Genomic DNA, 26,128 nt, shown 5'->3' with positions numbered 1-26,128 from the left:
AAGGAGCCTGCCTGGTTCCAGGGGCTGGTGCAAGAGCATCGCGCAGCCCCGGGACCAGGACACTGGACCAAGTGGAATCTTGGCCATGCCATCATCAGAGATGATGGAGCTGGGCATGTTCATGCCTGGCAAAGGGAGCATAAAAGGGCAGCTCATCACCTCCTGACTCCGCAGCCAAGCATCCTGCAGGCTGTTTCCCTTCCCAGCTCCTGGCCAGGGAGGAAGGTCACCCATTCTCCAGAGATGAGTCTTCTCCTGGGCTACCTCCACTCAAATCCAGCCTGCAGCCCCCACAACACCAGGCACAATGGACAACAGGCATTGGCATTTCTGAGATGACCCCGTGGGGCACACCACCCCTCTTCATGACTGTGAGATGGGAAATGACTACAACCCATTCAGTCCATGCTGGGCTGCTGGCTCCCCAGGGCTCCCATGGCCGTGCAAGGCGAGCTGAAACAAATATAAAGATTCTCAGCAAAAAAAGCAGTCCCAAAAGGATGCTCCGTGTTCCTCCCAGTGCCAAACGTGGCCTGGGGAAGAGTTGCCTGAGCACACAGCACTGGCATCTTCCCCGCTGTAGCGGGAGCCTGCAACCCAGGGCTGAGCTGGGCACTTGGAGAGAGCAGTTTCAGTGCCCACATTGCCCAGCTGGAGACAGTCCGGCCCCTACATAAAATCCTTACTGCCTTCTGGTGGAAGATGACGGTTAATTTTCAGCCTTTTGTGGTTGCAAAGTTTAAGCCTTTTCTAAAGAGAGCTTGCCCATCTTCTCAGTTCACGGCTGTCACCATGGGAGGCTCATGCCAAGAAGAAGAGCTCTAAAGGCTTCCTTGCCCACCTCCAGCTCCCAGTAGCCTGAACATCATCTTAGGGGCTGCATGAAAGTTTGTTACCTGCTCCACCCTGGTAATTAAGGTGCAGCCTTTGTCATGACACAGCATGGAAGCATGACAATTTGCCACCGTGATTTGCTTGCCCAGCTACTAGTACCCTTCAACCTGGAAACACAAGCCTGGATGGTGCAACGTCTCCTTGAGAAGCCATGTAAGCACTGTGCAATAACTGAAGCCAGAAGAACAGAGTAAGATTGCATCCCTGCAGGCTTGCCTATGATGGGCTGCGGTGTCCTGCAAGGTGTGAAATGCCTGATGCTCATGAAGTCACTGATGTCCAGGGTAAACAAATGAATTTCGGCTAGTAATACAGTACACAGAGGAAAAAAAAAAAACCAACCAAAACTGTGCTCCACTTTCAGCATTGCTATCCCAGCAGCTGCGTTTTGAAACCCAACCCTCTCTGCATTTGTTGAGCGCAAGTGCAAAGGGGTTTGCGTTCGTGCGATGGGAGCTGACATCCCTCATGGACCCATTTTTAAGGGTTCTGTGGAACAGAGGCATGGAAGCAAGTTTGGGGTTGGGGGATGCCCATTTTGGCCAAGTATTTGACCAAGAGATCATTGCATAACTTACCTTTAACTCTAACTCCTAAGTAAGAGCTAAAGGGAAGTTATACAGCATTTCCCACTGGGTCTGAGAATTTTTTGATTCAATCCACCCCATAAGTGGCACAGGAGATGGCGTCAACAAGCAAACCAGGCCACTTCTGATGGCCTCCAGCCTCGCAGCATCTAGACTTCTTGCATTAAGCATGTTCCCTTCAGCATCTGCTTTTAGACACTTCGTTCACACTTTTGCCTAATTTCTCTTTGAACTAGCTGACAGCATCAGCCCCCAAAACCCTCCCTGGGGCGGCAGTTTCTAGAAGCTTCCAGTCCTTTGTGCAGTCTCTGGACCTGCTCTAGTTGCAGTGCACCCTTCCTGAGATGTGGTGTCCGGCACTACACACACTACAAAAGACGTGGAAGAACCAGGTTCGTATATCACAGCAATATTATACCCCTTGTCTTGTCCTCAGTGTTCTTCTTAGGGTATGCAACATTTTGGGGTTCTTTTTTTGGCTACTGCAGCACATGGAGATGATGATTTTGGAGAACACATTTGCAGCTGGGTACTGGAAAAGGAAAATATTCATAGAATCATAGAATGGTAAGAGTTGGAATGGACCTTGAAGACCACCTACATCCAACCCCCTGCCCTGGGCAGGGACACCTCCCACCAGACCAGGTTGCTCAAAGCCCCGTCCAACCTGTTCTTTGAACACCTCCAGGAATGGGGCAGCCACAGCTTCTCTGGGCAACCTGGGCCAGGGGCTCACCTCCCCCATAGTGAAAAATTTTTTCCTAATATCATAGAATCATAGAATCTTCATGGTTGGAAAGGACCTTGGAGATCATCGAGTCCAACCAAACAACCTACAATCTCTGCCACTAGAGCATGCCCTGAAGTGCCACATCTAGACGTTTCTTAAACACCTCTAGGGATGGTGACTCAACCCCCTCCCTGGGCAGGCTGATCCAGTGCCTGACCACTCTTTCAGTAAAGTCATTCTTCCTAATATCTAATCTAAACCTCCCCTGCCGCAACTTCAGACCATTTCCTCTGGTCCTGTCATTATTCACATGGGAGAAGAGGCCAACACTCACCTCTCTACACCCTCCTTTCAGGTAGTTGAAGAGGGAGGTAGTTGAAGAGATGTCTAATCTCAGTCTCCCCTCTTTCATTCTAAAACTGTTCCCCCTCGTCATATCACTCCCCTCCCTGATCCAGAGTCCCTTCCCAGCTTTCCTGGAGCCCCTTGAGGTACTGCAAGGGGCTCTAAGGTCTCCATGAGCCTTCTCTTCTCCAGGCTGAAACCCCCCCAACTCTCTCAGCCTGACATGGTGCACCATGAACTTCATTGCATTGCATTGCACACATGTGTAGCTAGATGGCAGAAAATCGCCTTATTATTCGAGGGCAAGCAGTTAGAAACACTATCCTGTGACTGCCTCGCAGTCTTCATGCTTGCTCGCACCTTCCAGGGAAAGCAAAGAGATCACATATGTGCCAAGAGCTGAGCGTCACCAACAGTTCTTCGCAAGGCAAGGATGCAAGATGGCAGAAGCCATCACAATCTTCTCACACAGCTCGTTTTTCTCTGCTGACTGCTCCCCGTGACTGTAATGGCAGCCCAGCACAGATCAGCACTTGAGGTCTTTGCAAATGAGTGAGATCTGCATGTGCCAGCACCTCCATGGTTCAGCCCACCACGGCTGAACACCACGCAACAAGGACTCATCTTGTGCTATCCCGTGGCCTTCACATCTCAGCACCTCCCGCTGATCTGAAGCATCCAAAATTTCTCATCCTCCCTTTAACCATGTTGCAAACTGTGTCTAGATACAGGTAAAGAAGAGATACCAGGGAATAACTTGAGCTGGGGAAAATCCATCAGCCATAGCAGGGGGAAGCACACAGCTTGAAGATTTTTCTTATAAATGGCCTGATGCTGGCAATGACTTGATTTTCTCCAACACACCTAATGCCTCTCACCCTGCAGATAAGCTCTAGGACTCCCCAGCCCCATCCCTGGACGTTTGGGCTGCCACATGCCCTGGCAGCCCCTCAGATCCACCCTAGAGCTCCTAAGGATCCTTGTAGTTCTGGATCTGGCACAGGCAGCCAAGCAGACCCAAACGCTCTCCCAGAGCCTCCAGGGGCTGAGTCAGCCCATCAGGGCTGGGAGTGGGGAGGAGATGGTACGAGGGAGCGACCTAATCTGTGCTCAGTGTCATGGCCCCAACTGGGGAATAGAGAAGGAGGGTACAAAGCAAATCACTGCCTGCTCAGACACTGATCCCCCCTCCCCTTCATCTGCCCATCCTTTGATGTCCTCCGTACGGAATGTCCCTCAAGGACCTCCTGAAAGAGCTCCCTCCCAGGGGATCATCACTGCAGTGATACTCAGGAGGCACAAAACCGGATACCCCATGGAGAAGTATCTCTGTTAGCAAGGGCCACTGCCTTATTTATCATCCCTCAGAGAACGCAGCGTGACTGATGGGTCAGAAGTGTCAGTGGCCTGGGGTGGCAGAGCATGGACCAGAGTTACCCCCAGGGCCCATTTGCAGAGGGCACTGAGGGGGACTGTGGGGACAGGCTGGAAAATGCCTGTAGGATCAGCACACCCCAACCTTGGATGTTTCTGAGACCTGTGTGTGGGTGTCAATTCCTTTTTGCAAGGTGCCCTTATGTCCCTCAGGGCTGTCAAACACATGCACTCAGGTACCCAGATCCCATTTCTACCCTTAAAAGGAGTTTTACCCCACTCCTAACCCTTTCTTGACACCTTCATGGCCTTTAAACACAACTTGAAAGCTGGGCAGGTTGTAGGGTCAAAGTTAGTGCCCAAGGAGACATTGCGTGGTATGTGGATTGCCTGTCCCACCACATTGGTGGCTGGATCTCCTGTCTCACCTCCCAGCCCTCTGCAGAGATCCAACTGAACATCCCTGGTCAAATATCCAGCTTGCATCGAACTGGAGCAACTCATGGATGTGTCCAGAATAGTTCGTCTGCAGAGGAGATGAATCATGGAATGGTTGGGGTTGGAAGGGACCTTAAAGATCACCTTGTTCCAACCGCCCTGCCCTGGGCAGGGACACCGCCCACCAGACCAGGTTGCTCAAAGCCCCGTCCAACCTCAAGCCCCTTGAACATCTCCAGGGATGGCGCAGCCATAGCTTCTCTGGGCAAGCTGGGCCAGCACCTCACCACCCTCAGAATAAAGAATTTCTTCCTCAGATCTCATCTAAATCTCCCCTCTTTCAGTTTGAAACTGTTCCCCCTTGTCCTACCACTCCCCTCCCTGCTCCAGAGTCCCTCCCCAGCTTTCTTGGAGCCCCTTGAGGTACTGCAAGGTGCTCTAAAGTCTCCCCGGAGCCTTCTCTTCTCCAGGCTGAGCAAGGAGTGGGAGGCTCTGCAGCAGCCTGAGATGATCACCCAGCCATACGAGAGAGGACCCCAGAGCTGAACTCTAAACCATGCCGGGAAAAGGCTGAAAAGGGAACTGTGCTTCTGAGGGGTGAAAGTAAGTAGAGTGTAACCCTGGGCCACAGCTTTGGGAAGGAGAAGAAAGAAAAGCTAACTTTGCAAAGTCTGATGCATGCAACTCTGTTACCCTCATTTGGGTCGTCAGGGGAGTGACCGTTACCCTGCTCATTAGCAGAGAGTAGGATCAAGGCAGTCCGGGGTCAACACAGGATGTCCTTGTGGCCTAAGGCAGAACTATTCATTCTGATGTACATTTTCATCTCAAAGTGCCTGAAATAAGGTGTGTTTCAGCTGCCTAAGGGGTGTTTTTGCGGCACAAGGTACCATGTGTTGCATTCCCCAGGACCTGGGTGCCCAGTGGGACAAGCCCTGCTGAGATAGCTTTGGAAAACTGGATAAGGGGTGAAGGATCCAGCCCTGCTTTAGTCCCTACCACCCCCCAGAAGCAGCCCATGGAGTGCAGGACATCTGGGGGTGTTCTGGGGCTCTCAAACCCGCAAAGAAACATTCACCTGGTGTTACAGCAGAAGCCTTGAGACACAGGTTGGTGTAGAGGACAGGCATGGGATGATAAGAGATAGGGCACACTGGAAAGCCCAAATCAGCAGCTCATTGATTTTCAGCTTGCAGGCCTGGATCTGGACAAAAACAGCTTTAGGGGTAACGAAGAAAAAGCATCCAACACAGTCAAAAAGCCCCACGTATAGTCAGTTTGGATGTAATATTGATTTGCAGATGGATAAGGGAAGAACAAAATGTGAAAGTATGTCAGAAAACATGTGAATCCAAAAATTGAAGAAGGTGAGGAGGAAGAATAAACCCCCCCATCAACATGACACTCTTCCCTGGAAAAATCTTGGACCCCTGACAACCTGCTGCTGAGCCCCCTTGCATAAAGAAAACTGGTGCCATTGACCTTCAGATTGAGGGAACACTCTAAATACCTCTCTGTACATACCACAGCCATAGACTTGGCCATAATCTTTCCTGATTCTCCTTTGCGAGTGTCCTGCATGCTGTAGGGTCAGCTTTTACTCATTAGTTCTCCAGGTTTTTGGCCTGTTTGGGCTCTTTATGCACTCCTTTGTTTCCCTTGGCAGATACTTTCCACATATCTTGCAAGCAATCTTCTGTTTTCCAGCTTGGTCAGTCCTCTCAGGGTACTCCAAGCCTTCATCTTCTGAGCCCCTACAACCCAGCACGCATCCTCTGTTTCCTCTCGTCCCCTGCCTTGCAGATGTTCATGCTTTTACCCCACCACATCCATGGTATTGATCACATCCCTCATCCCCTTTCCCTCTGGTTGGCTATTTTCTTGGTCTTTTGTGAGCAGGACTGTCCTGCCAACACACTGCAGGGCGCTTGCACGGGGTCCTGCTCGGCTGCTTGTAGTCCCACACCACTTGGGTTGGCGCGAGCCACAGTGGTGCCCAGTGCTTATTTCTACGACCAGTTTCTTAAACCTCCTGCCAGTGTCCCTCTGCATGGCTGACTTGCACATCCAAGCCCTTCTCAAGAAGCCCTGACCTCTGAGAGAATCCAGGAGACTAATGTCCAAGGACACACAGCACAGGAGCGTGTTTGGGAGCACAGCAGATGGAACAGATCAGTGAAATCAAGTTGCTTCCACCCATCTAGTGAGGTGTAGGTCCTTTGTCAGGCTTGCCAGTGACATATCAATGTCTGAGAACTAGGGCATCTCGGATGACTCTAAAGATCTGCCTGAGGCCTAAACTGAGCTCTCAGGTGGATTTTGCAAAACTGTTCAACTTAACTGCTGGCAAATACTTCAGGTTAAACTTTGTAGTCTCCACAAAAAAAAAGAAAAAAGAAAACCGTCCAAGAGTAAAACGCTGCGCGAGTCTTAGAGAATGTTTTTATTTTCACAAATGCACGAAAAAAAATTTGAAAGAGAAATTAAAAAAAAAATTAAAATTTCTACGCTTCAAATATCTTCTGCGTGCAGACCATTGGTGCTGCACGGTGTCTGTCACGCCTTGTACCACTTGGGGTAACTGTATGAGGTGGAGATGGAGATGGGTGGTGGATCTAGTGACCTAGCTCTGTAGAGACAAGGTGGTCCAGGGCCCTCGGCGAAAGAGGTGTGTGCTGGGACATTGCTGCATCACTGGAATTTTAGGCCTGGACTGGTCACAGGCTGTGCTGAGGTCTTCTTGTCAGCATTCCCAGCAGGAGCCACCTTGGCTGCTGCTTGCTCTTCTCCAGGTGTAGAGAGGGATATGTCAGAGACAACCAGCTCCTCCATGCGCACAAAACCTGCAGAGAACGGTGATTCAGTCAACAGTTTGCTCCACACAGCCCGAATTTTCCTGTTTTTAACACGACCGAGGATGCTCGCTCCATTAGAGACAGCACAAATCACTTTGGCTTGGCCAACAACAGTGGCAGCACAGGACGTACCACCATCACCCCTGCCAGCACCCAGATGTGAAGCCTGCTTTGCAGAAACCACCCTTGATCCAGCATTTGGTCCACACACAGCACCTTTCATCAATGTGATGGACGTTCAACAAGACAACATGGGGATGTTCAACACGGGCAACCCCAAGTGCTCAACCCCACTTTCCAACAGTCTCCACCACAGCCTTAAAACTTCAGGAACAGACACAATTCTTGGTCTTTTCTCACACCTTGGGTTAAAGGATGGAACATCCCTTGCCAACGGGGAGCTAGGAATCCATAGAGCCATCCTCTTCTCAGAGCTCCTCTCCAACGTACAGGCAGTGGAGGCAGAGGGAAGCAAAGGCTGTGTTCGAGGAGGCTTCAAGGGTTGTCTCACCTCCCAGCGTTTCCATAACCCAGCAGGGAAGATGGTGTCAAAGTGAAAGGGGAAGAGTGGAAAGAAAGCGAAAGGGGAAAGGGATGTCCAGAGAAGTGGTCAAACCAGAAAAAGAAGTTCCTTTCAACACAAGCCACAGGAAAAAAAAAAACTTTCTGCCCCAGCTCTGCTGACACCAATGTTTTAAACAAAACTCACTTCCAACTCCACATTTCTTCTGCAAACTCCGTTGCCCTCTTCACCCACAGCAGAGCTTACCTGGGGGGAAATTAAAAGTCCTGCTTTGCATTCGCCTCCTCCTGAGGTACAGAAGGGCCCCACAGAGCAGCATCGAGACTGGAGGGATGACTGACACCAGCAATGGGAGCAGCGGCAGAGGCTGCGGAGGTCTGATGGTAATGGAGCCTGGGGAGAGAAAGCAAACGTCTCTTCATCCAGAGCTAATTCAGGAGATAAACGGACATCACAAGGACATGAGGAGATGGGCACAGCGTGTGCCGTGGCCAATTCACATTAGGCAGCAGAAAATACTTTTTTCCCCCCATGAGGATGGTTAAATATTGCAACAGAGATGAGAAAGGCATTTGGATCTCCATCCTTGGGGACTTTCACATCTTCACTGGTCAATGCAATGAACACCATGGTCTAGTTTGTCTAAGAGCGGGTGGAAGATTAGACCAGAGCTCTCCAGAGATCCCTTCCAATCTACATTGTTTTGTGGTCATATGATTCAGGAAAGGAGATACAAAGAAAGCTTCTGCAAAGACCCTGTCACCATCAGGCACAGTCCCACCGGTGCTACAGCACCTTTGCACTGGTCATGGCTGTTCAATGCCCACATTCACGTGCCATCTGCTGCATCACAACTGTCTATGCTTCAAGGGTGGGCTGCTGGGGAAGCCAAGGCCATGCAAGGTGACACCACTCTGACTGCTCCAAGCAGGGCAATCTGCACAGCAGCTTATTCCTGGTGGGCCCTACTAGAGCTGGACGATTGCATAATGGTGCATAACACCCCATGGTCACCTGGTTCTCCTCTCAAAGAAGCCTGGGGGACCATAAAGACAGAGGTGCCCATGGGATGTGCCACCCTTGTGGTACTCTCCTCAAGGAGACTGTGTTTGAGTCCAGATGGCTCCCAAGCAAGTGCATCCAATCCTGGATAACTCACTGGATGCAGACATCCTTCTTAGAAGGACATGGAAACAGAGATACCTCTCTGTTTCCACTGGCCTTGAGGGGACCACAGAAGCCTTGAGGTTTGTCTGAAGTTGGGTGGGAAGAGAAGGGCAAGGCTGGATACTGGGACAAGTCTTTCCAACAACAACCACCACCCTCATCTTCCCAGCTCAGCCATGAGGACATTCCCCATGCTGTAGCTTTTCCTCCTGGAAGGTTTTCATCATAATATTGCCTATGGCCAGGATCATTCTGCTCCTGAACACATACTCGGGAACCCCCATCCTGAGATGATGTTGTAGGCTGTGGTGCTCGAGTTGATTCCAGTGGGGTCTACAAGTGTAGGACCCAGCTTCTGCTGAATGAAAGCCCATTTTCACTCTCCAGCGTGAAATATCCCTGTTTCTGTCACCTGAGTCACTAGCAGGCATGCACTTTTTGAGCTTAAGCAAGGAGACCACACCAGCAGAGAACACTTTGGGCTGGAAGGGACCTTTAAAGGTCACAGAATCGTAGAATTGTCTAGGTTGCAAAAGACCCGTATGATCATTGAGTCCAACTGTAAACCTAACACTGCCAAGTCCAGAAGTAAACCATGTCCCAGATGCCCCATCTACACATCTTTTAAAGACCTCCAGGGATGGTGATTCAACCACTTCCCTGGGCAGCCTGTTCCAACCTTCTCGGTGAAGAAATTTTTCCTAATAACCAATGTAAACCTCCCCTGGTGCAACTTGAGGCCATTTCCTCTCATCCTATCACTTGTTACTTGGGAGAAGAGACTGACCCCCACCTCTCTACACCCTCCTTTCAGGTAGTTGTAGAGAGTGAGAAGGTCTCCCCTCAGTCTCCTTTTCTCCAGGCTAAACAACCTCAGCTCCCTCAGCTGCTCCTCACAAGACTTGTTCTCTAGACTCTAGGTCATCTAGCCCAACGCCCCTGCAATGAGCAGGGACACCTTCAACGCAATCAGGTTGCTCAGAGCCCTGTGACCTCCCATTTTTTCAGGTTGGGGCACGCTCACACCCTTTTCCAAACCAATGGTGGCCACGTCACCTGAACACACAACACCAGCGTCTTCCCCGTGGTTGCAGTTGTGCGTCCCCCATGGCCTGGCCAGGCACTCGGAGAGGGTGTCCTCCCTCCCCGTGCAGTTCACGTCGTCCAGCCAGATGGCATCACGCCCTTGCCCAAACTGAGCCGCGCCAGTTGCTGAGATCACCGTCCCGCAGCCCAGCTGCCGGCACACAACCGCGGCGTCCTCTTCATCCCAGCTGTCATCGCACACGGTTCCCCAGTGATGCTTGTAGAGCACTTCAACTCTCCCAGCACAGAGGCTTGAGCCGTTCACCAGCCGCAGCACTGTGGGGTCTGAAACGGGATGAGGCAGACACCCTTTTTGGAGGTCTCCTTCCACACCTGCGCTGCTCATAGTGGCTAATCGCCCATTTTTGCTCCTTTTATGCCATTGCCAACCTGGGCCTTTGAGAAAGATGTACTTGGTCCTGCCGTTATACTGAACATCCTCAAACACCGGAGGGATGTTGGATATTTAAAGCTAGGCTTTAATTAACATCAGCTAGAATAAGAAAACTGCTGAAATAGAGAAAATTCAGACACACTTGCTGGAACGGTGTAAAAGTAGTGGAAGTCGTAAAACTCTTCCCTTCCTAACCATTTGTACAATAGGTCCTTTCTTCCTACCCTGCTCTCAATCCAGCAGCTTTTGGTGGTTTTCTGGATTGCAACAAACTCTACATCTCACCCTCTAGTTCCCTAAGCAAAGCCTCTTTCTTCCTGTCCCCTTGATGCCTTGGTCATGCATCTCTCATTGCTTTGCTGATTCTTGTGCGCAGCATTTCTCAGGTTGCTCAGGTGCTCTACCCCCTGGGGTTTCATCAGCAAGACCAGTCACCAAACAAGGCAGACAGACCTCTGCAGAAGAGTGACCTGAGCTCTTCTGTGGGGTTTGGTGCTACCCAGGCTCAGAGGGGACCATGCCACCAGCAGTCACCCTCCACCTTTCCAGCCACACAACCCAACGCTCCCCTGAATAATGCCATTCAAGACTAAAAAAATAAAATTACCTGAGCACACAACACCAGCATCTTCCCCATGGTGGCAATTAATGGGTTCCCCCATCCTGGACCTGCATTCGGAGAGGGAAGCTTCTGCCCCCGTGCACTCAACATCACCCAGCCAGATATGGTTGGACCCTGGCCCAAACTGAGCTGAGACTGGAGCTGACAGGGCTGCCCCGCAGCCCAGCTGCCGGCAGACCACCTCGGCATCACTCAGGTCCCAGCCGTTGCCACACACCGTCCCCCACAGCTGGTTATGAAGCACCTCAACCCTCCCGGAGCAGCGGCTGGAGCCATTCACCAGCCGGAGCTGAGCTGGTCCTGGAATGATGAAAGACATGTGGAAGTCAAACACATACGTATTTCTTGCCCATGCATTAGAAGATGGGTTCTCAAACGGTGGCCACCTGCAAGGTGATGTGGAGACCATCACCAGCACAAACACAGGCATCTGATCCCATTTTAGGTGCCCTCAGGCACTCAAGAAACCCTGGAGGGGTGGGCAGCTGTGACACAGTGCTGAATGGGAGACCCACCCCCATCTGGAGTCATAGCAGGAGGCCAGTGCATCGCAAGTGGCACTAGATGCTGGTGTCCTGGCCGTCCAACCAGACAAGATCGACCCAAGGTAGAAGGGATATTCAATGGACTTTAGGGTATGGTGACAAGGCATCTCATGTTAGCACTGTACACGTGTGAAAAAGGAAGGGATGCTCATAGCAGAAGAGTCAAGGGACCAGTTAAGGAGCTATAGGGGAGAGCAAGGTGGTTGTTGTGGATGGACACTTGTTCTGGGAGAAAGTCCTCACAATGGCCAAGAGGAGTTGCTGCTCTCAGACAACCTGAAATTTGTTGCTATACAGACACAAGAAGCTTAACGTGAGCAGAGCAGAGGCGCTTCTCTACCGAGTTATCCATGTGCCAATGTTGCTTCTTCCAGAGCTGCACCATGATGGGGTATGGGGTGGCTTACCCAGGCACACCACGCTGGCATCTTCTCGGTGGTCACAGTTACTGTCTCCCCATGGCCTGGCCCTGCACTGGGAGAGGGCAGCTTCAGCGCCGGTGCAGTTCACATCGTCCAGCCAGATGGGCTCGTACCCCATCCCAAACTGAGCTCTGGGCGGAGCAGCTACAGCCATCCCGCAGCCCAGCTGCTGGCACACCACTTGTGCATCATCCAGGTCCCAGCCGTCATCACACACACTTCCCCATCGGTGGTTGTGCAGCACCTCAACTCTCCCAGAGCAGCGACTTGAGCCGTTCACCAGCCGTACCTCAATAGGGTCTGAAATGGAAAGATAGAGAGGTGTCGCCTTCTGGTGGTGGACCTAGTGATGGAGAAAGCAAGTGTTGGATATGAGATGGAGAATGAATCCGCACATGTTCCCCCACATGAATTCCCCTTTGTCTTGACTCAGAGATGTGAGGATTCTGATGTGGAAAGACCATCGCCAGAGATAAGCAAGGAAAACTGGTCACAGAACTCCTGCAGTGTTGGTACCCAGGAGCTTATCAGCAGAGGAACAACAGCTACCTGAGCACACCACACCAGCATCTTCTCCGTGGTGGCACCTATTGACTTCTTTTGGCTTGGACCCACATTCAGAGAGGGCAGACTCAGTCCCCGCGCAGTTCACCTCAGCCAGCCAGATGGGATCACGTCCCCGGCCAAAGTGAGCCGAGCCCAGGGCTGCAACGGCTGCCCCGCAGCCCAGCTGCCAGCACACCACCTCGGCATCGTGCAGGTCCCAGCCATCGTCACACACCGTTCCCCACTGCTGCTGATGAAGCACCTCAACCCTCCCGGCACAGCGGCGTGGGCCATCCACCAACCGAATCGCCATGGGGTCTGGAACAAAGAAAGACACCAACAACCCTTCAGGAAGCACTGGTGGAGATCGTCCTGGGCAGGGGATCTCATGCAGGAGCGTAGCCCCCTCTACTCTCAGCTCCCTGACATGACACCCTCACGAAACAGGGATTCCTGTGGGACCCCAGCATAGTCATTCACACCATGGTGTGAATGTCCACCATGTGTGGTTGTCCACTTGGACTGAAAATGAGCCAGGGAACATGGGAAAAACAGCAGTGATGGGATCCCCCCTGCATCCCTTGCCCTTATTACCATTATTACCATTATTATTATCATTAGTATGAAGGGAATTATCATTCCCTTGCCCTCTGGAGGAAAGGGAGCTATAGCTTGGTGGTGGCACGGCTCTTCCTATGGACACGCAGGAGGAACATGGTGGGGTTACCTGAGCACACCACACTGGCGTCCTCCCCGTGGTGGCAGCTGTGGGTGCCCCACATCTGGGCTCTGCACTCAGAAAGGGCAGCCTCCGTCCCCTGGCAGCTGACGGTCTCCAGCCAGATGGGGTCATAGCCCCTGCCAAACCTAGACCAGCCTGGAGCAGAGATTGGAGCGCCGCAGCCCAGCTGCCGGCACACAACTTTGGCGTCCTCCATGTCCCAATCGTTGTCACACACAGACCCCCACTGTTGGTCATGAAGCACCTCAAGGCGCCCAGCACAGCGATTTGGGCCATTCACCAGCCGTAGCTCCGTGGGGTCTAAAGGGGGAATGAGACAAATGAATAAATGGAGGCATGGTGCACCTCAACCCTCTGAGGCAGATGTCCTGCTAATGTTGGCGACAACATGCAACCATACAAGGTATGAGTGTACAGTCATGCTTCCCCAATCCACATCAGCATCTTCAGTTGGAAGCAACAGAAAGACCCGGTTGTCTTTAGGAGAAGGTAAAAACACTGTGGGATGCCTCACAGAGAGCGCTTCCCTTGGGCAAAGGCAAGAAGACTCTTGGACATCCATGTCCAAATTATGAGTGTGCTTCTGACATCTGCTAGGGTGACTACATCTGCCTTGGAGAACACATCTAATGAGGAAAGACTTAAAACCTGCATGCATTTACTCTAGCCAAATTAAGGCTTGGTTCTGTCAAGGAGGAGAGTCTTTCCATGCTGTTTCTCTGTTTTCTCTGCTCCACTGCAGCTCCTTGGAAATATTCCATGAAGTCACCCAGGTTTTGTCTTCTGGTAAGACAGGGCTGGCATCCCATTGCAAGCTGGAGGGATGGGGAGGTTGTCTTTCCATCTTGGACCACCTCTAGAGATCCAGAAGCTTGGGACGCAGAGATGGAGAAGCTTGTAGCCATGCATGGAAAGCACTGATGGCCAAATGCCTCCTCTGACCACATGCAGGTGTGCATGATGGACCTGGCGAGCCACTTGAGAACTGACATTTTAAGGTCTCAGATAGAGGATTACCGCAAACAGGCAGGATTGCATACAGATAGTCCATTGATATGATGCCTACAGAAGCAGAGCTACCTCACCTCACCTCCCAAGCATTTTTGACTGTTGCTTGCAATGGCGTTATGCCCAAAGGGAAAGAACGTGTGCAGAGAGGGAAGCAAACTAAACTAGATGCAAGCGCACCTACAGAAAAACTTCTCCCTGAAGCCATGACCTGGACCGGGCTTACCTGAGCACACAACACCTGCATCTTCACCATGGATGCAGTTATGGGCTCCCCAGGGCCTGAAGCTGCATTCAGTGATGGCACCTTCTGTCCCTGTGCAGTTCATTTCATCCAGCCAGATGGGACCGTGTCCTTGCCCAAACAGTGCCCTGCCAGGGGCTGACACGGCCAGCCCACAGCCCAGCTGACGGCAGACCACCTCGGCATCACTCAGGTCCCAGCTGTCATCGCACACTGTCCCCCACTGCTGGTTGTGGTGGACCTCGACTCGCCCCGAGCAGCGGCTGGAGCCATTCACCAGCCGGACCTGAGTTGGTTCTGGAAAGAGACAAGCACGAAAAACATCCGGATATCCCAGGAGAGGTGACAGGGCTGGAGCTGCCCCGTCCTTCAATCATTCCATATTCTCACAGCTGGAGGGTGAGGAGGTTGCCCACCCAAAACGAGAAGAGCAGGCTCCCCTCAGGTGCTCACCACCTCCCCAGACTCATCACCCTCCCTAGCAGGGGGCATCTGGATGGGTGTCCCCTCCGAAGCTCCCTCTTCCCTTTCCCAGCGCACATACAGCCATCAGAGCTGCAATGGAGACATCTACATCCAGGACCACTTCAAAGGTCTTCTCTTTTCTCTACCTCTCCCTCAAAAAAAAAAAAATAAAAAATTGTGTGCCAGCCCTGATGGAGTAGGAGTCAAGAGTTACCTGCGCATTCAACACCAGCATCCTCTCCGTGGTGGCAGTTGTGGGTTCCCCAGGACCTGGCCGAGCACAGAGAAAGGGTGGCCTCCGTCCCAGCACAGGTCACTTCATCCAGCCAGATGGGCCCTGACCCCTGCCCGAAGGCAGCCTGGAACAGAGCTGACTGTGCTTGGCCGCAGCCCACCTCCCTGCACACCACTTCGGCGTCCATCAGGCTCCAGCTGTCGTCACACACGGTGCCCCATTTGCCATTGTGGAAGACTTCAACTCTGCCGGAGCAGAAACTTGAGCCGTTCACCAGCCTGGTACGGGTCGCACCTGGAGCGGGTGCCCCTGTAAACACCCCCAGGGAGCAAATGGTCAGAGACTTTGCTGGGCATGCCATCACCGGCAACGCACAGGAGCTGGGTCTCCTGCCCAGCAAGCCTGGGTGGCATCCAACAGGCTGTGCCCCTGAAGGGGTTCATCCCCACAAAACCAAAGAGGTTGTTGGGCTGAGAAATGGCCAGGGAGCTGCAGCCTCGATGCCAGGCGACATGGGGAGCTTTGGAAGGTGAGAATGGCAGCTGGAAATCGCCTGGAGTAATGGTGTGAAGAGGCTAAATCTTCACAAAGTTAGGTAGGGAGGGAGTAATTCTGTCTACCTGTAGGGGCCAGCTCCAGCTCAAAATTACGGCTCCTACCTGCCAGTGGCCATAGGTACGTGTCTATCTGTGAGCTGGGTGCCTGCACTCACTGTACAATCAGAGGACACCCAGTCAACAGCAAAAGGCAATGCATCAACAAGAAATGGCTACCAGCCAACAAGGGGCAGCCAGTCGACAGCAAGAAGCAACCCATCAACAAGAACTGGTCACCAGTCAACAAGGGGCAACCCGTCAACAAGAACTGGCCACCAGTCAACCGCAAGGGGCAAGACTATATCCCTGCTGGTTGTCCACAGTGGCTGATGCAAGTCATGGTGGCTGCGTGTTCCTCACCCGAGCACACAACGCTGGCGTCTTCCCCGTGCCCACAGTTGTGGGCTCCCCAGGGCCGTGCCTGGCACTCGGAAAGGGCGGCCTCCGTCCCGGCGCAGCGTACGTTGTCCAGCCAGATGGGGTCTGCTCCTCGCCCGTAGCGAGCCCCGCCAATGGCCGATAGCGCCGTCCCGCAGCCCAGCTGCCGGCAGACCACACGGGCTCCATTGAGGTCCCAGTGGTCATCGCACACGGTCCCCCAGGTGCCATTGTAGAACACCTCCAGCCGTCCCGTGCAGGAGTCGGGGCCGTTCACCAGCCTGACGCTGGCAGGACCTGACGCTGTCAACGATGGAGAGCAAAGGGAAGGAGATGTTAATGGGAAATCACGCAAAAGAAGAGGCTGGGCAGCAGCTGGGAAAGCATCTTGATACTTGTTGGCCAAAAAGAATGGAGAAGAGCAAGTAAGAAAAAGACAGAGACATGAGTAATTATAATTTTATTATAATTATTTTCAGGGAGACACATGGAAGCTGGCCCTTGAGCAAACTCCAGGCTTTTCCAGCTGAGAATACAGTCCCTCAAAACCAGGAAGGCCAAAATACATGAAGACATTTTGCTAATTGCTTTTTAAGTGCGCGGCTCTGCGCAGGCTGCGGGATGAACTCCCTAAGCACAACACCAGCGTGGGCAACTGAGTTGTGGGCTCTTTGTGGGAGAGATTTTGAGGAAGACCGTGCAGGCAGAGCACAAGATGCCAGGAACTCTGCACCGACAGCTGGAACCTGGCTCTGCTGGATGAGCAGCCTTCCCCCAGGGTAAAGAATGGAGCCGAGCAAAGGGCTCTTGTATTTTCTGCAAGCACCCACCCTGCTTCCTCGGATCAGCCTGACCCAAGCACATCAACACCGTGATATTTCCTTCCCCATCACAGGGCAGGTAAATCCCATTCCTCCTCATTTTTTTGGCCATTCAAGCTCCATAGCCCATCGTCAGCACTACTGAAATGGCAAGGACACACTTGGTTTCTACACTTTTCCCCCATTTCACTGCTTATTCCTAATGTGCTGTGTGACTCTACTGCATAAAAATTCCCCCCCTCTTTGCGGCCTGCACTTTCTAGAAGATATTGGCACTTGAGGGAGCTTCAAGCCCTCTGCAGCCCACAGCTGGAGGAGAGCTGCTCGTTGCAGCTCGGCTTCACAGGTCTGTGTCCACCCTACTCGCAGAAGCACCCATGAAACCATGGGCCTTGCTCTACACGCGCACCTTATGAAGCCATGGAACCGTGGGTATTGCTCTAAGCACGCACCTTAAGAAACCATGAAGCCATGGGGGTTGATCTACACGTGCGCCTTAACCATGAAACCATGGGTGTTGCTCTAAGCGTGCACCTTCCAAATTTGCAGCAACCACAATCAAATTGTCCAGAAACAAAGAGGAGCGGCAGCCCTCTGACACGCCGCGGTCACAAAATGCGGCATGCGGCCAGCACTGAGGATGGGGGGATGTGGGGGAAAAATGCGAGAGCACTCACCACACAGCCCTGCTAGGACAAGGAGGACCTCTGCAGCCCCAAGCCCGGCATGGGTAGATAGTCTGTCGCCCATAGGGTGCCCAGCTGACAGCAACGGACTTTTGGAGAAGCTGCTCCCAGCGTGTCAGGGGTGCGGGAAGAGGTAGGCTTGGCAGAGGCGGAGATCAGGTCCACCATCACCAGCTGGAGAAGAAATACACCGAAGACCTGATGAAGGCAGCTGGGAGAGGACACTTTACGTGTCGCTCTGTCCCCCAGCTCCCTGGTGGCACTTGCATCACGTGGAGTCCAGTGGATAAAGGGGAACTGAATCTTCTGCTTTCAGCTTGATCCTTGGTGACCAGCAAGCATCCTCTGGCCTCAGCTGCTGTGGGTGACGTCCCATGGGTCCACCGCGCAAGAGGACATCAGAATGTGGACGGGGAGGGCTGAGGGAGCTGCAGGGCTTGGTTGTAGGCTTGTAACTTTGCTGAGTGAGTGCGTCTGCTCGTAAGCGAAGTAGACTCCACAGCCAACAGACAAGAAAATGGACAAGCTTCAAATGGCCCATCGCCTTGGTGAGGAGCAGCCTCAGGTCCGGCCCCACCAAGGGGGCTAAAACCAGCAGATCAGGTGCGGGCACCAGCACGGCAACCCTCCAGGAGCATCTCAGCCGCTTGGGCCAGGAGCAGGGGCTCTCGCGGGGAAGGAGAGCAGCCTCATCCACTTTCAGCTGCCACCTCATTCATAAAGATGGACAATAGAAGGAGGGGCAATACAAAAATAAACGATATAAGGAATATATAGCATCGGACAATATAGGGACAGAGAAGATGCACGCGGCCCTGCAGCAACGGAAGATGTGGGGCAGGGAGGGGGTGCAGGAGAAAGGGGGAGATGTGGGGCAAGGGGGGTGTGCAGGAGCAAACGTGGACACGTGGGGCAGGCAGGAGTGGGGCAGCCCCCCTGTACTGGTGGCCCAGGCCAGCAGGAGGGTCCCCTGCCCCATGCCAAGCTCCAGCCCCCCAGGGGGCTATGGGGCACCCCAGGCACAGGGACACATGGGCCACCACAACCTCCAAGACATGCTGCCCCCCCACCTCCGCTGTTCCCCTGCCACCCACCCACCCGCCCCCAGGGGGGACACAACGCGTTGGTGGCTCCAGGGTGGTGATCTGCTCGATCCCAGTCCCGGGGGCTGCGAGCGAGATGGGGCAACAATGTGGAGGGGGGAAGAGAGAGGAGGATGTGGGGGGGTTGTAAGCAGGGGGACAACAAGGGGACCCCCACCCTCTTTCTTATGGCAACCCTGCCCAAGTGACAAGCATCCCCGAAGGGACGTGGCGGGGGGGGAGTCCCCAAGTTTGGGGGGGGCAGTGGGGTGGCCCCCTCAGGAGGCTCCTTGGCTGGGGTGAGGGCGTGTGTGTGTGCTCCTGTTCTGCCCCCATCACTGCGTCCTTCGTGTCCCAGGGAGGGGGTGGCCTGCGGGAGAGGGGACATTGCTGGGGGGGCTAGGGGACATGGGGACAAGAGGTGACAGGGGTCCTGGGATCCTGCCTGTTCCTGTCCCCACCCCACATCCCAGTGGAACCACGTCCTCTTGGCGGTCTTGGGGGTGTCCTGGGTCCCCCCAATCACTTCCAGCTCCCCCCCAGTCACTTCCAGCCCCCCAATTCCCCCAAAACCCTGCCCCCCAACAGTGCTCCAGTTGCCCCAACCCCCTCTGAGCCCCCCCCAATTCCTCCAACTCCTTTCTCCCAGCTCCCCCCAAGCCTCTCCGAGCCCCCCAAGCCCCCCCAGCTTCCCCTAAGCCCCTGCCCCCCCCGTTCCCCCAACCCCCCTGAGCCTCCCTAAACCCCAAATCCCCATCAGCCCCCCAACCTTCTGCCCCCCAGTTCCCCCAACCCTCCTGAGCCTCCCCAACTATACTCTGAGCCCCCAACCCCTCCAAATCACCATCAGCCCCCAAAATCCCCACGAGCCCCCCAACCTCCCGCATCCTCCCTCATCCCCTCCCACAGCCACGCTCCTCTGAGCACCCCCCCGCCAGGGCCCCAGTCCCTCCAACACCTTCCGGACCCCCCTGAACCACCCCAGGCCCCCAATCCCTCCAACTCCCTCCGACCCCGCCAAATCCCCTGCGTCTCCCTGGAAGAGGGGACAGGGGCACCCCCGGCCCCCGTTGCAGGTCGCACCCCTCATCTCACCCCCCGCCCCACTCCAAGATGGCGGCGCCGCGGACTCCATTTCCCAGCAGCCCCCGCGCGGGCCCGCCCCCGCCCCCTGGGCGCGCGCGGCGCGGCACGGCACGGCGCGGCGCCGGGGGGGGGGAGGGGCGTGGCTCCGCGCGCGGCGCGGCCCAGTCGTCGCTCGGCGGCGGCGGCGGCGGCAGGAGCGGGCCCTGCCGTGCCCTGCCCAGCCCGGCCCGGCCTGGCCTGGCCGCGCTGCGGCGGCGCCTCCCCGCGCCCTTCCTGGCAGGTGAGCGGGCAGCGGGGGGGTGGGAGCGGCAGCAGCGGCAAAGCCGGGGCGGCGGCGGCGGCGCCTGCGCGGGGCGGGGCCTGCTTGGGGTTGGGGGGGGAGGCTGAGGGGAGGAGGGGGCACGGCCTGTAGGCGAGGTGGGGGCGTGGCCTGAAGGGAAAAGCGCGGCGGGGGCGTGGCCTGATGGAGCTTGACGGCGGGCGGCGGGCGGGACTTAAGGGACGGCGGGGGCGGGGCCTGGCGGGGCTCACGGCTCGGTGTGGGCGGGGCCTGAGGGGGAAAGTGGGGCGGGGGCGTGGTCTGTAGGGAGGAGCTGGACGGGGGCGGGGCCTGAGGCGGCTTTGGGGCCCGTGGGGGCGTCGCCTGGCGGGGAGCACCGGCGGGCGGGTGGGCCTTCAGTGCGGTGGCTACGCCCCCCACCTGCCAGGCCACGCCCCCCACTGTCCACGTGGCCGCGCCGGGTCCCTCTGATGGGGGGGGGGGGGGGGGGGGTGTGTGTGTGCGCGTGTGTGTCTGTGTCTTGGGGGGATGTCGCATCCTGCCCACCCAACTCCACAATGTCCCCAACCCCCAGGACTGTCACCATGACGGGAGCCACGCCACCAGCGGGGCCAGCTGGACCCCGGGCCGGGGCTCCGGGGACGCCCGATCAGCCCTACGCTTGCCGGGAATGTGGCAAGGCCTTCAGGTGGTCCTCCCGCCTGGCCCACCATCAACGCAGCCACACAGGCGAGCGGCCCTACAAGTGCCCCGAGTGCCCCAAAGCCTTCAAGGGCTCCTCCGCCCTCCTCTACCACCAGCGGGGCCACACGGGCGAGCGGCCCTACGCCTGCCCCCAGTGTGGCAAGGCCTTCAAGCGGTCCTCCCTCCTCCAGACCCACCAGCGGGTCCACACGGGGCTGCGGGCCTTCGAGTGCGCCCAGTGCGGTCTCACCTTCAAGTGGGCGTCCCACTACCAGTACCACCTCCGTCAGCACACCGGCGAACGACCCTACCGCTGCCCGGCTTGTCCCAAAGCCTTCAAGAACTCTTCCAGCCTCCGCCGGCACCGGCACACCCACACTGGCGAGCGGCCCCACGCCTGCCCCATCTGTGGCAAAGCCTTCGCCCAAGCCACTAACCTCCGGCAACACCAGCGGGTCCACACCGGTGAGCGGCCCTATGCCTGCCCCCAGTGCGGCAAGACCTTCACCCACTCCTCCAACCTCCTCCTCCACCGCCGCACCCACGCCACTGCCCGGCCCCACGAGTGCCCCACCTGCGCCAAGGCCTTCGTCTCCGACGCCTGCCTGCAGAAACACCTGCAGAGCCACGCCGCTGTGCCGCCGCTCCTCCCAGCCCCCGCCACCCTGCCGGAGACACTCTGGAGGTGCTCCACCTGCCCCATGAGCTTCACCAGTGAGGAGGAGCTGCTGGGCCACCGAAGCAGCCACTCGGTGACAGACATGACCCCGCCAGCTACTCCCCACCATTGCTCCACCTGTGGCAAGACCTTCAAAAACAGCTCGGGGCTGGCCCGGCACCGGCATGGCCACGCTGCCGAGCGGCCCTTCAAGTGCACCGTCTGCCCCAAGACCTTCACCCAGTTGGCTGGGCTGTTGGCCCACCAACGCAGCCACACCACTGCTGTCCCACCGCGTCCCCTCCCCGAGGCTCCTCACCCCCCGGCAGTGTCCCAGCCCACCCCGGAGCGCCCTTACCAATGCACTGAGTGCGGCAAAGCTTTCAAGGGCTCCTCGGGGCTGCGGTACCACATGCGGGACCATACAGGTGAGCGGCCGTACGCCTGCCGTGAGTGTGGCAAGGCCTTCAAGCGATCTTCCCTCCTCCAGATCCACCAGCGGGTTCATACGGGACTGCGGGCCTTCGAGTGCGCCCAGTGCGGTCTCACCTTCAAGTGGGCGTCCCACTACCAGTACCACCTCCGGCAGCATACCGGTGAACGACCCTACCGCTGCCCCGACTGCCCCAAAGCCTTCAAGAACACCTCCTGCCTCCGCCGCCATCGCCAGCTCCACACCGGCGAGCGGCCCCACGCCTGCCCCATCTGCGGCAAAGCCTTCGCCCAAACTTCCAACCTCCGGCAACACCAGCGGGTCCACACCGGCGAGCGGCCCTACGCCTGCCCCCAGTGCGGCAAGACCTTCACCCACTCCTCTAACCTCCAGCTCCACCGCCGCACGCACTCCGCTGCCCGGCCCTACCGCTGCCCACTCTGCCCCAAGGCCTTCGTCATGGCCTCCTACCTCCAGCGTCACCTCCGCACCCACACCCCTGGTCCTCGCGGAACCCCCCACCGTCCCCCTCCACCTCCCCCTGAACCCCAAACCTTCCTGCTGGTGCAGACCCCCCAGGGCCTGCAGCTCATCCCCAGCCCCCCGGCACCCCCGCGGAAGGTGCTCCTGCTCCCCAGCACCCCAGCCGAGCCCCCCACCTTCACCCTTCTGCCTACTGAGGGTCCCCCGCCCCAGGTGGGGAAGGGCCCCCAGGTGTCGGCATCCCCTGCTGCCGGGCAGAGCATCCTCTTGGTACCCGGCACAGGGCAGGCGCTGCCCAGTATCCAGCTCCAGGCTGTGGCGGGGACCCCGGCGGGGGCCAATGTCATCGTCTTGAGGGGTGGCGTCAGTGGTGTCCTCCCCCCGCGGGGGCCGCAGCCGCCCGAGGTCAGCAGTGTCCAGCTGCAGGCAGCCGAGGTGACCAACATCCAGCTGCAAGCCCTGCCACAACCCTTGGAGGTCACCAATATCCAACTCCAAGCCGCCGAGGTGACGAATGTCCAGCTCCAAGCCACGGAGGTGACAAGTGTGCAGCTCCAAGCCCTGCCACAGCCCTTGGATGTCACCAACATCCAGCTCCAAGCTGCCGAGGTGACAAATGTCCAGCTCCAAGCCCTGCCGCAACGCTCCAAGGTGACTAACGTTCAGCTCCAAGCTCTGCCACAGCCTCTGGACGTCACTAACATCCATCTCCAGGCTGCCGAGGTGACAAATGTCCAGCTGCAAGCCTTGCCGCAGCCCTTGGATGTCACCAACATCCAGCTCCAAGCCAGTGAGGTGACAAATGTCCAGCTGCAAGCCCTGCCACAGCCCTCCAAGGTGGCCAACATCCAGCTCCATGCCTTGCCACAACCCTCAGATGTCACCAACATCCAGCTCCAAGCTGTGCCACAACCTTCAGATGTCACCAACATCCAGCTGCAGGCCACCGAGGTGACAAATGTCCAGCTGCAAGCCCTGCCACAACCTTTGGATGTCGCCAACATCCAGCTCCAAGCCCTGCCGCAACCCTCCAAGGTGACCAACATCCAGCTCCAAACCCTACCACAACCCTTGGATGTCACCAACATCCAGCTGCAGGCCACTGAGGTGACAAATGTTCAGCTCCAAGCCCTGCCACAGCCCTCGGACATCACCAACATCCAGCTCCAAGCCCTGCCGCAGCCCTCAGAGACACCCAGCATCCATCTCCAGGCCACGGAGGTGACAGATGTCCATCTCCAGGCCACGGAGGCGCCCAGCGTCCATCTCCAGGCCTTGGAGGTGCCCGATGTCCATCTCCAGGCCACAGAGGTGCCCAGTGTCCATCTCCAGGCCACGGAGGTACCTGACATCCAGCTGCAGACCACAGAGGTGGCAAATGTCCATCTCCAGGCCACAGAGGTACCTAACATCCATCTCCAAGCCACAGAGGTGTCCAACATCCGTCTCCAAACCACAGAGGTCCCCAGTGTGCATCTCGAGGCCACGGAGGTGCCCAACATCCAGCTCCAAGCCATGGAGGTGCCCAACGTCCAGCTCCAGGCCACAGAGGTGCCCAATGTCCAGCTCCAGGCCACGGAGGTGCCCGACATCCAGCTCCAGGCCACGGAGGTGTCTGACATCCAGATGCAGAGCACAGAGGTGCCTAATGTCCATCTGGAATCCACTGAGGTGCCCGATGTCCATCTTGAAACCACTGAGGTGCCCAACATCCATCTCCAAGCCACAGAGGTGACGAACGTTAACCTGCATGCCACCGAGGTGACCAGCATCCATCACCAAACTGTGGAGGTGCCCACCGTCCATCTCCAGGATGCAGAGGTGACCACTGTCCAGCTGCAAGCCACTGAGGTGCCCAGTGTCCATCCCCAAACCGTGGAGGTGGCAAATGTCCATCTTGAGGCCGCAGAGGTGCCCAGTGTCCATCTCCAGACCACTGAGGTGCCCAGTGTGTGTCACCAAACCACTGAGGTGCCCAGTGTCCAGCTACAAGTCACGGAGGTGCCCAGCATCCATCTCCAGACCACGGAGATGGCCAATGTCCATCTCCAAGACACCAAAGTGTCCAGTGTCCATCATCAAATGATGGAGGTGCCCAACATCCATCTCAAGATCACAGAGGCTCCCAACATCCAACTGAAGACAATGGAGGTGACAGATGTGCATCTCCAGGCCACTGAGGTGCCCAATGCCTGTCACCAAATGATGGAGGTGCCCAGCGTGCAACTCAGGGCCACAGAGATGCCTAACATGCCTCTCAAGACCATGGGCGTACCTAATGTCCAACTCAAGACCACAGAGGAGGTCCCCAACATTCAACTCAAGACCATGGAGGTGCCCAGCGTCCAACTCAAGACTGTGGAGGAGGTACCCAACATCCAGCTGAAGACTGTTGAGGTGCCCAACATCCAACTGAAGGCCATGGAGCTGCCCAGCGTCCAACTCAAGACGGTGGAGGTGCCCAACATCCAACTGAAGACTGTTGAGGTGCCCAACATTCAGCTCCAGACCATGGAGGTGCCCAGTGTCCACCTCGAGCCCGCGGAGGTGACAAATGTCCATCTCCAGGCCGCAGAAGAACCCAATATCCAGCCTCAGCCCCCCGAGGTGCTGGTGGCGGGGGGGTGCCCGTCCCCCTCCGCATCCCCACGGCTGGCGGTGGTGGGGGCTGCCGGAGGGCTGCCCCCCGTCCTGCTGCTGCGGGGGGCCGGGGGGGGACCTGCCCGCCTCTGCCTGCAGGCACTGGCCCAGCTGCCCCCCCCCGGCCCCCCCCGGATCCTCCTGGTCCGGGGTGAGTCAGCACCGGGGGGCAGCGACGGGGGGCAGCCCCCCACCCCGGCCCTGGGGGCGGCTGGGGGTGGCAGCAGTGGAGGGGGGACGGGCCCCCCCACCCCAGAGCTGCCCAGTGTCCCCCTGGTTCACACCTTCTGAGGGGGGGCGGGGCGGACCTCCCCGGGACCCTCGCGAACACCGCTGTGCAGCCGGAGCTGGGGGGGCTCATTGGGGTCCCACTTATGCACATCTTCTGGGGGGGGCGGTCCCCCATGACCCTCGAGACATCCAGGGCCCCCCACCACGGGCACCCAGGACCTCCCCCGCCCCGGCCCCCCCTGCGGAGCTGGAGCTGGAGTGGGGGTTCTTAGCCGTGGAGTCCCGGGGGGAGAGGGGGGTGGGTCGGCCCCCCCTGACGCCTGGATCCGCCTGCGGGGGAAGGGGGGGGGCTGGGTCCGCCGTGGGATGGGTCAATAAACGGTGCCCCCCCCCGTCTCCCCCCGCCCCAGCGCCGTGCGGCTCTTCCTTCGCGGCGGGAGGCGGGGAGGGGGGGGGCGCTGTTGCTACGGGCTGGTCGCTAGGGGGCGGGGCGTCGCTAGGGGGCGGGGCCGCTGCACCCGTGGCGGGGGCGGTGCAGCGCGGCCGCGGGCGGGTCCATGAGCGTGGCGGGGAGGGGGGAGCGCGGGAGGGACTATAGCGGGGGGGGGGGGTGGCGCGTACTGGGAACACTGGGGAGGGGGAATAGAGGGCACTGGGAGGCGAGGGGTGGGCTCTGAGGGACATCGGGGGACCCCGAACCCTGCCTCGCTGCCCCCGGCCATGCTCCCAGTCCTCCTCATCCCCCCCCATCAGCCCTACCGTGCCTGTGAGCCCCCCCCAGTGCAGCCCAACTGACCCCAGTATGGCCCCCAGTGTGGTGCTGGAACTTTCCCCAGTATGTTCCCGCT

General features: G+C 57.0%; 2 protein-coding genes across 3 annotated transcripts; one reads left to right on the top strand and one right to left on the bottom strand.

The window, feature by feature from the left end:
* Positions 1-6,793: 6,793 nt before the first annotated feature.
* On the bottom strand, positions 6,794-18,772 carry LOC141735057 (scavenger receptor cysteine-rich domain-containing protein DMBT1-like). 2 transcript variants are annotated; one of them, XR_012584629.1, is made up of 12 exons: positions 17,695-18,772; positions 16,179-16,499; positions 15,202-15,531; positions 14,505-14,819; positions 13,256-13,570; positions 12,532-12,846; positions 11,968-12,282; positions 11,001-11,315; positions 9,970-10,284; positions 7,993-8,139; positions 7,586-7,734; positions 6,794-7,211 (listed from the first exon to the last, which is right to left on the bottom strand). XR_012584629.1 is itself a non-coding variant. In XM_074567487.1 (11 exons), exons 1-11 carry the CDS (start codon positions 17,765-17,767, stop codon positions 7,060-7,062), a joined length of 2,913 nt encoding a protein of 970 aa, XP_074423588.1. In that variant the 5' UTR covers positions 17,768-18,772; the 3' UTR covers positions 6,794-7,059. The 2 variants fall into 2 exon arrangements, 1 of the variants encoding a protein (XP_074423588.1); XM_074567487.1 differs by lacking the exon at positions 7,586-7,734.
* Positions 18,773-20,012: 1,240 nt separating this feature from the next.
* Positions 20,013-25,673, top strand: ZNF628 (zinc finger protein 628). The gene is made up of 2 exons (XM_074567483.1): positions 20,013-20,151; positions 20,726-25,673. Exon 2 carries the CDS (start codon positions 20,736-20,738, stop codon positions 25,338-25,340), a length of 4,605 nt encoding a protein of 1,534 aa, XP_074423584.1. The 5' UTR covers positions 20,013-20,151; positions 20,726-20,735; the 3' UTR covers positions 25,341-25,673.
* The last annotated feature ends 455 nt before the right edge of the window (positions 25,674-26,128 follow it).

Source organism: Larus michahellis, chromosome 28, assembly GCF_964199755.1.
Source record: "Larus michahellis chromosome 28, bLarMic1.1, whole genome shotgun sequence".
NCBI classification, from domain to species: domain Eukaryota; kingdom Metazoa; phylum Chordata; class Aves; order Charadriiformes; family Laridae; genus Larus; species Larus michahellis.
This window is presented reverse-complemented; position numbering and strand designations above follow the sequence as displayed.

Coding starts and splice junctions, on each gene's coding strand:
- LOC141735057 (XM_074567487.1), bottom strand. CDS start 17,767: ATGGGCGACAGACTATCTACCCATGCCGGGCTTGGGGCTGCAGAGGTC. Junction 16,500..17,694: donor TGTCCTAGCAGGGCTGTGTG/GTGAGTGCTCTC, acceptor CATCGTTGACAG/CGTCAGGTCCTGCCAGCGTC. Junction 13,571..14,504: donor TGCAGGTGTTGTGTGCTCAG/GTAAGCCCGGTC, acceptor TTCCCCCTTTAG/ACCCCACGGAGCTACGGCTG.
- ZNF628 (XM_074567483.1), top strand. CDS start 20,736: ATGACGGGAGCCACGCCACCAGCGGGGCCAGCTGGACCCCGGGCCGGG.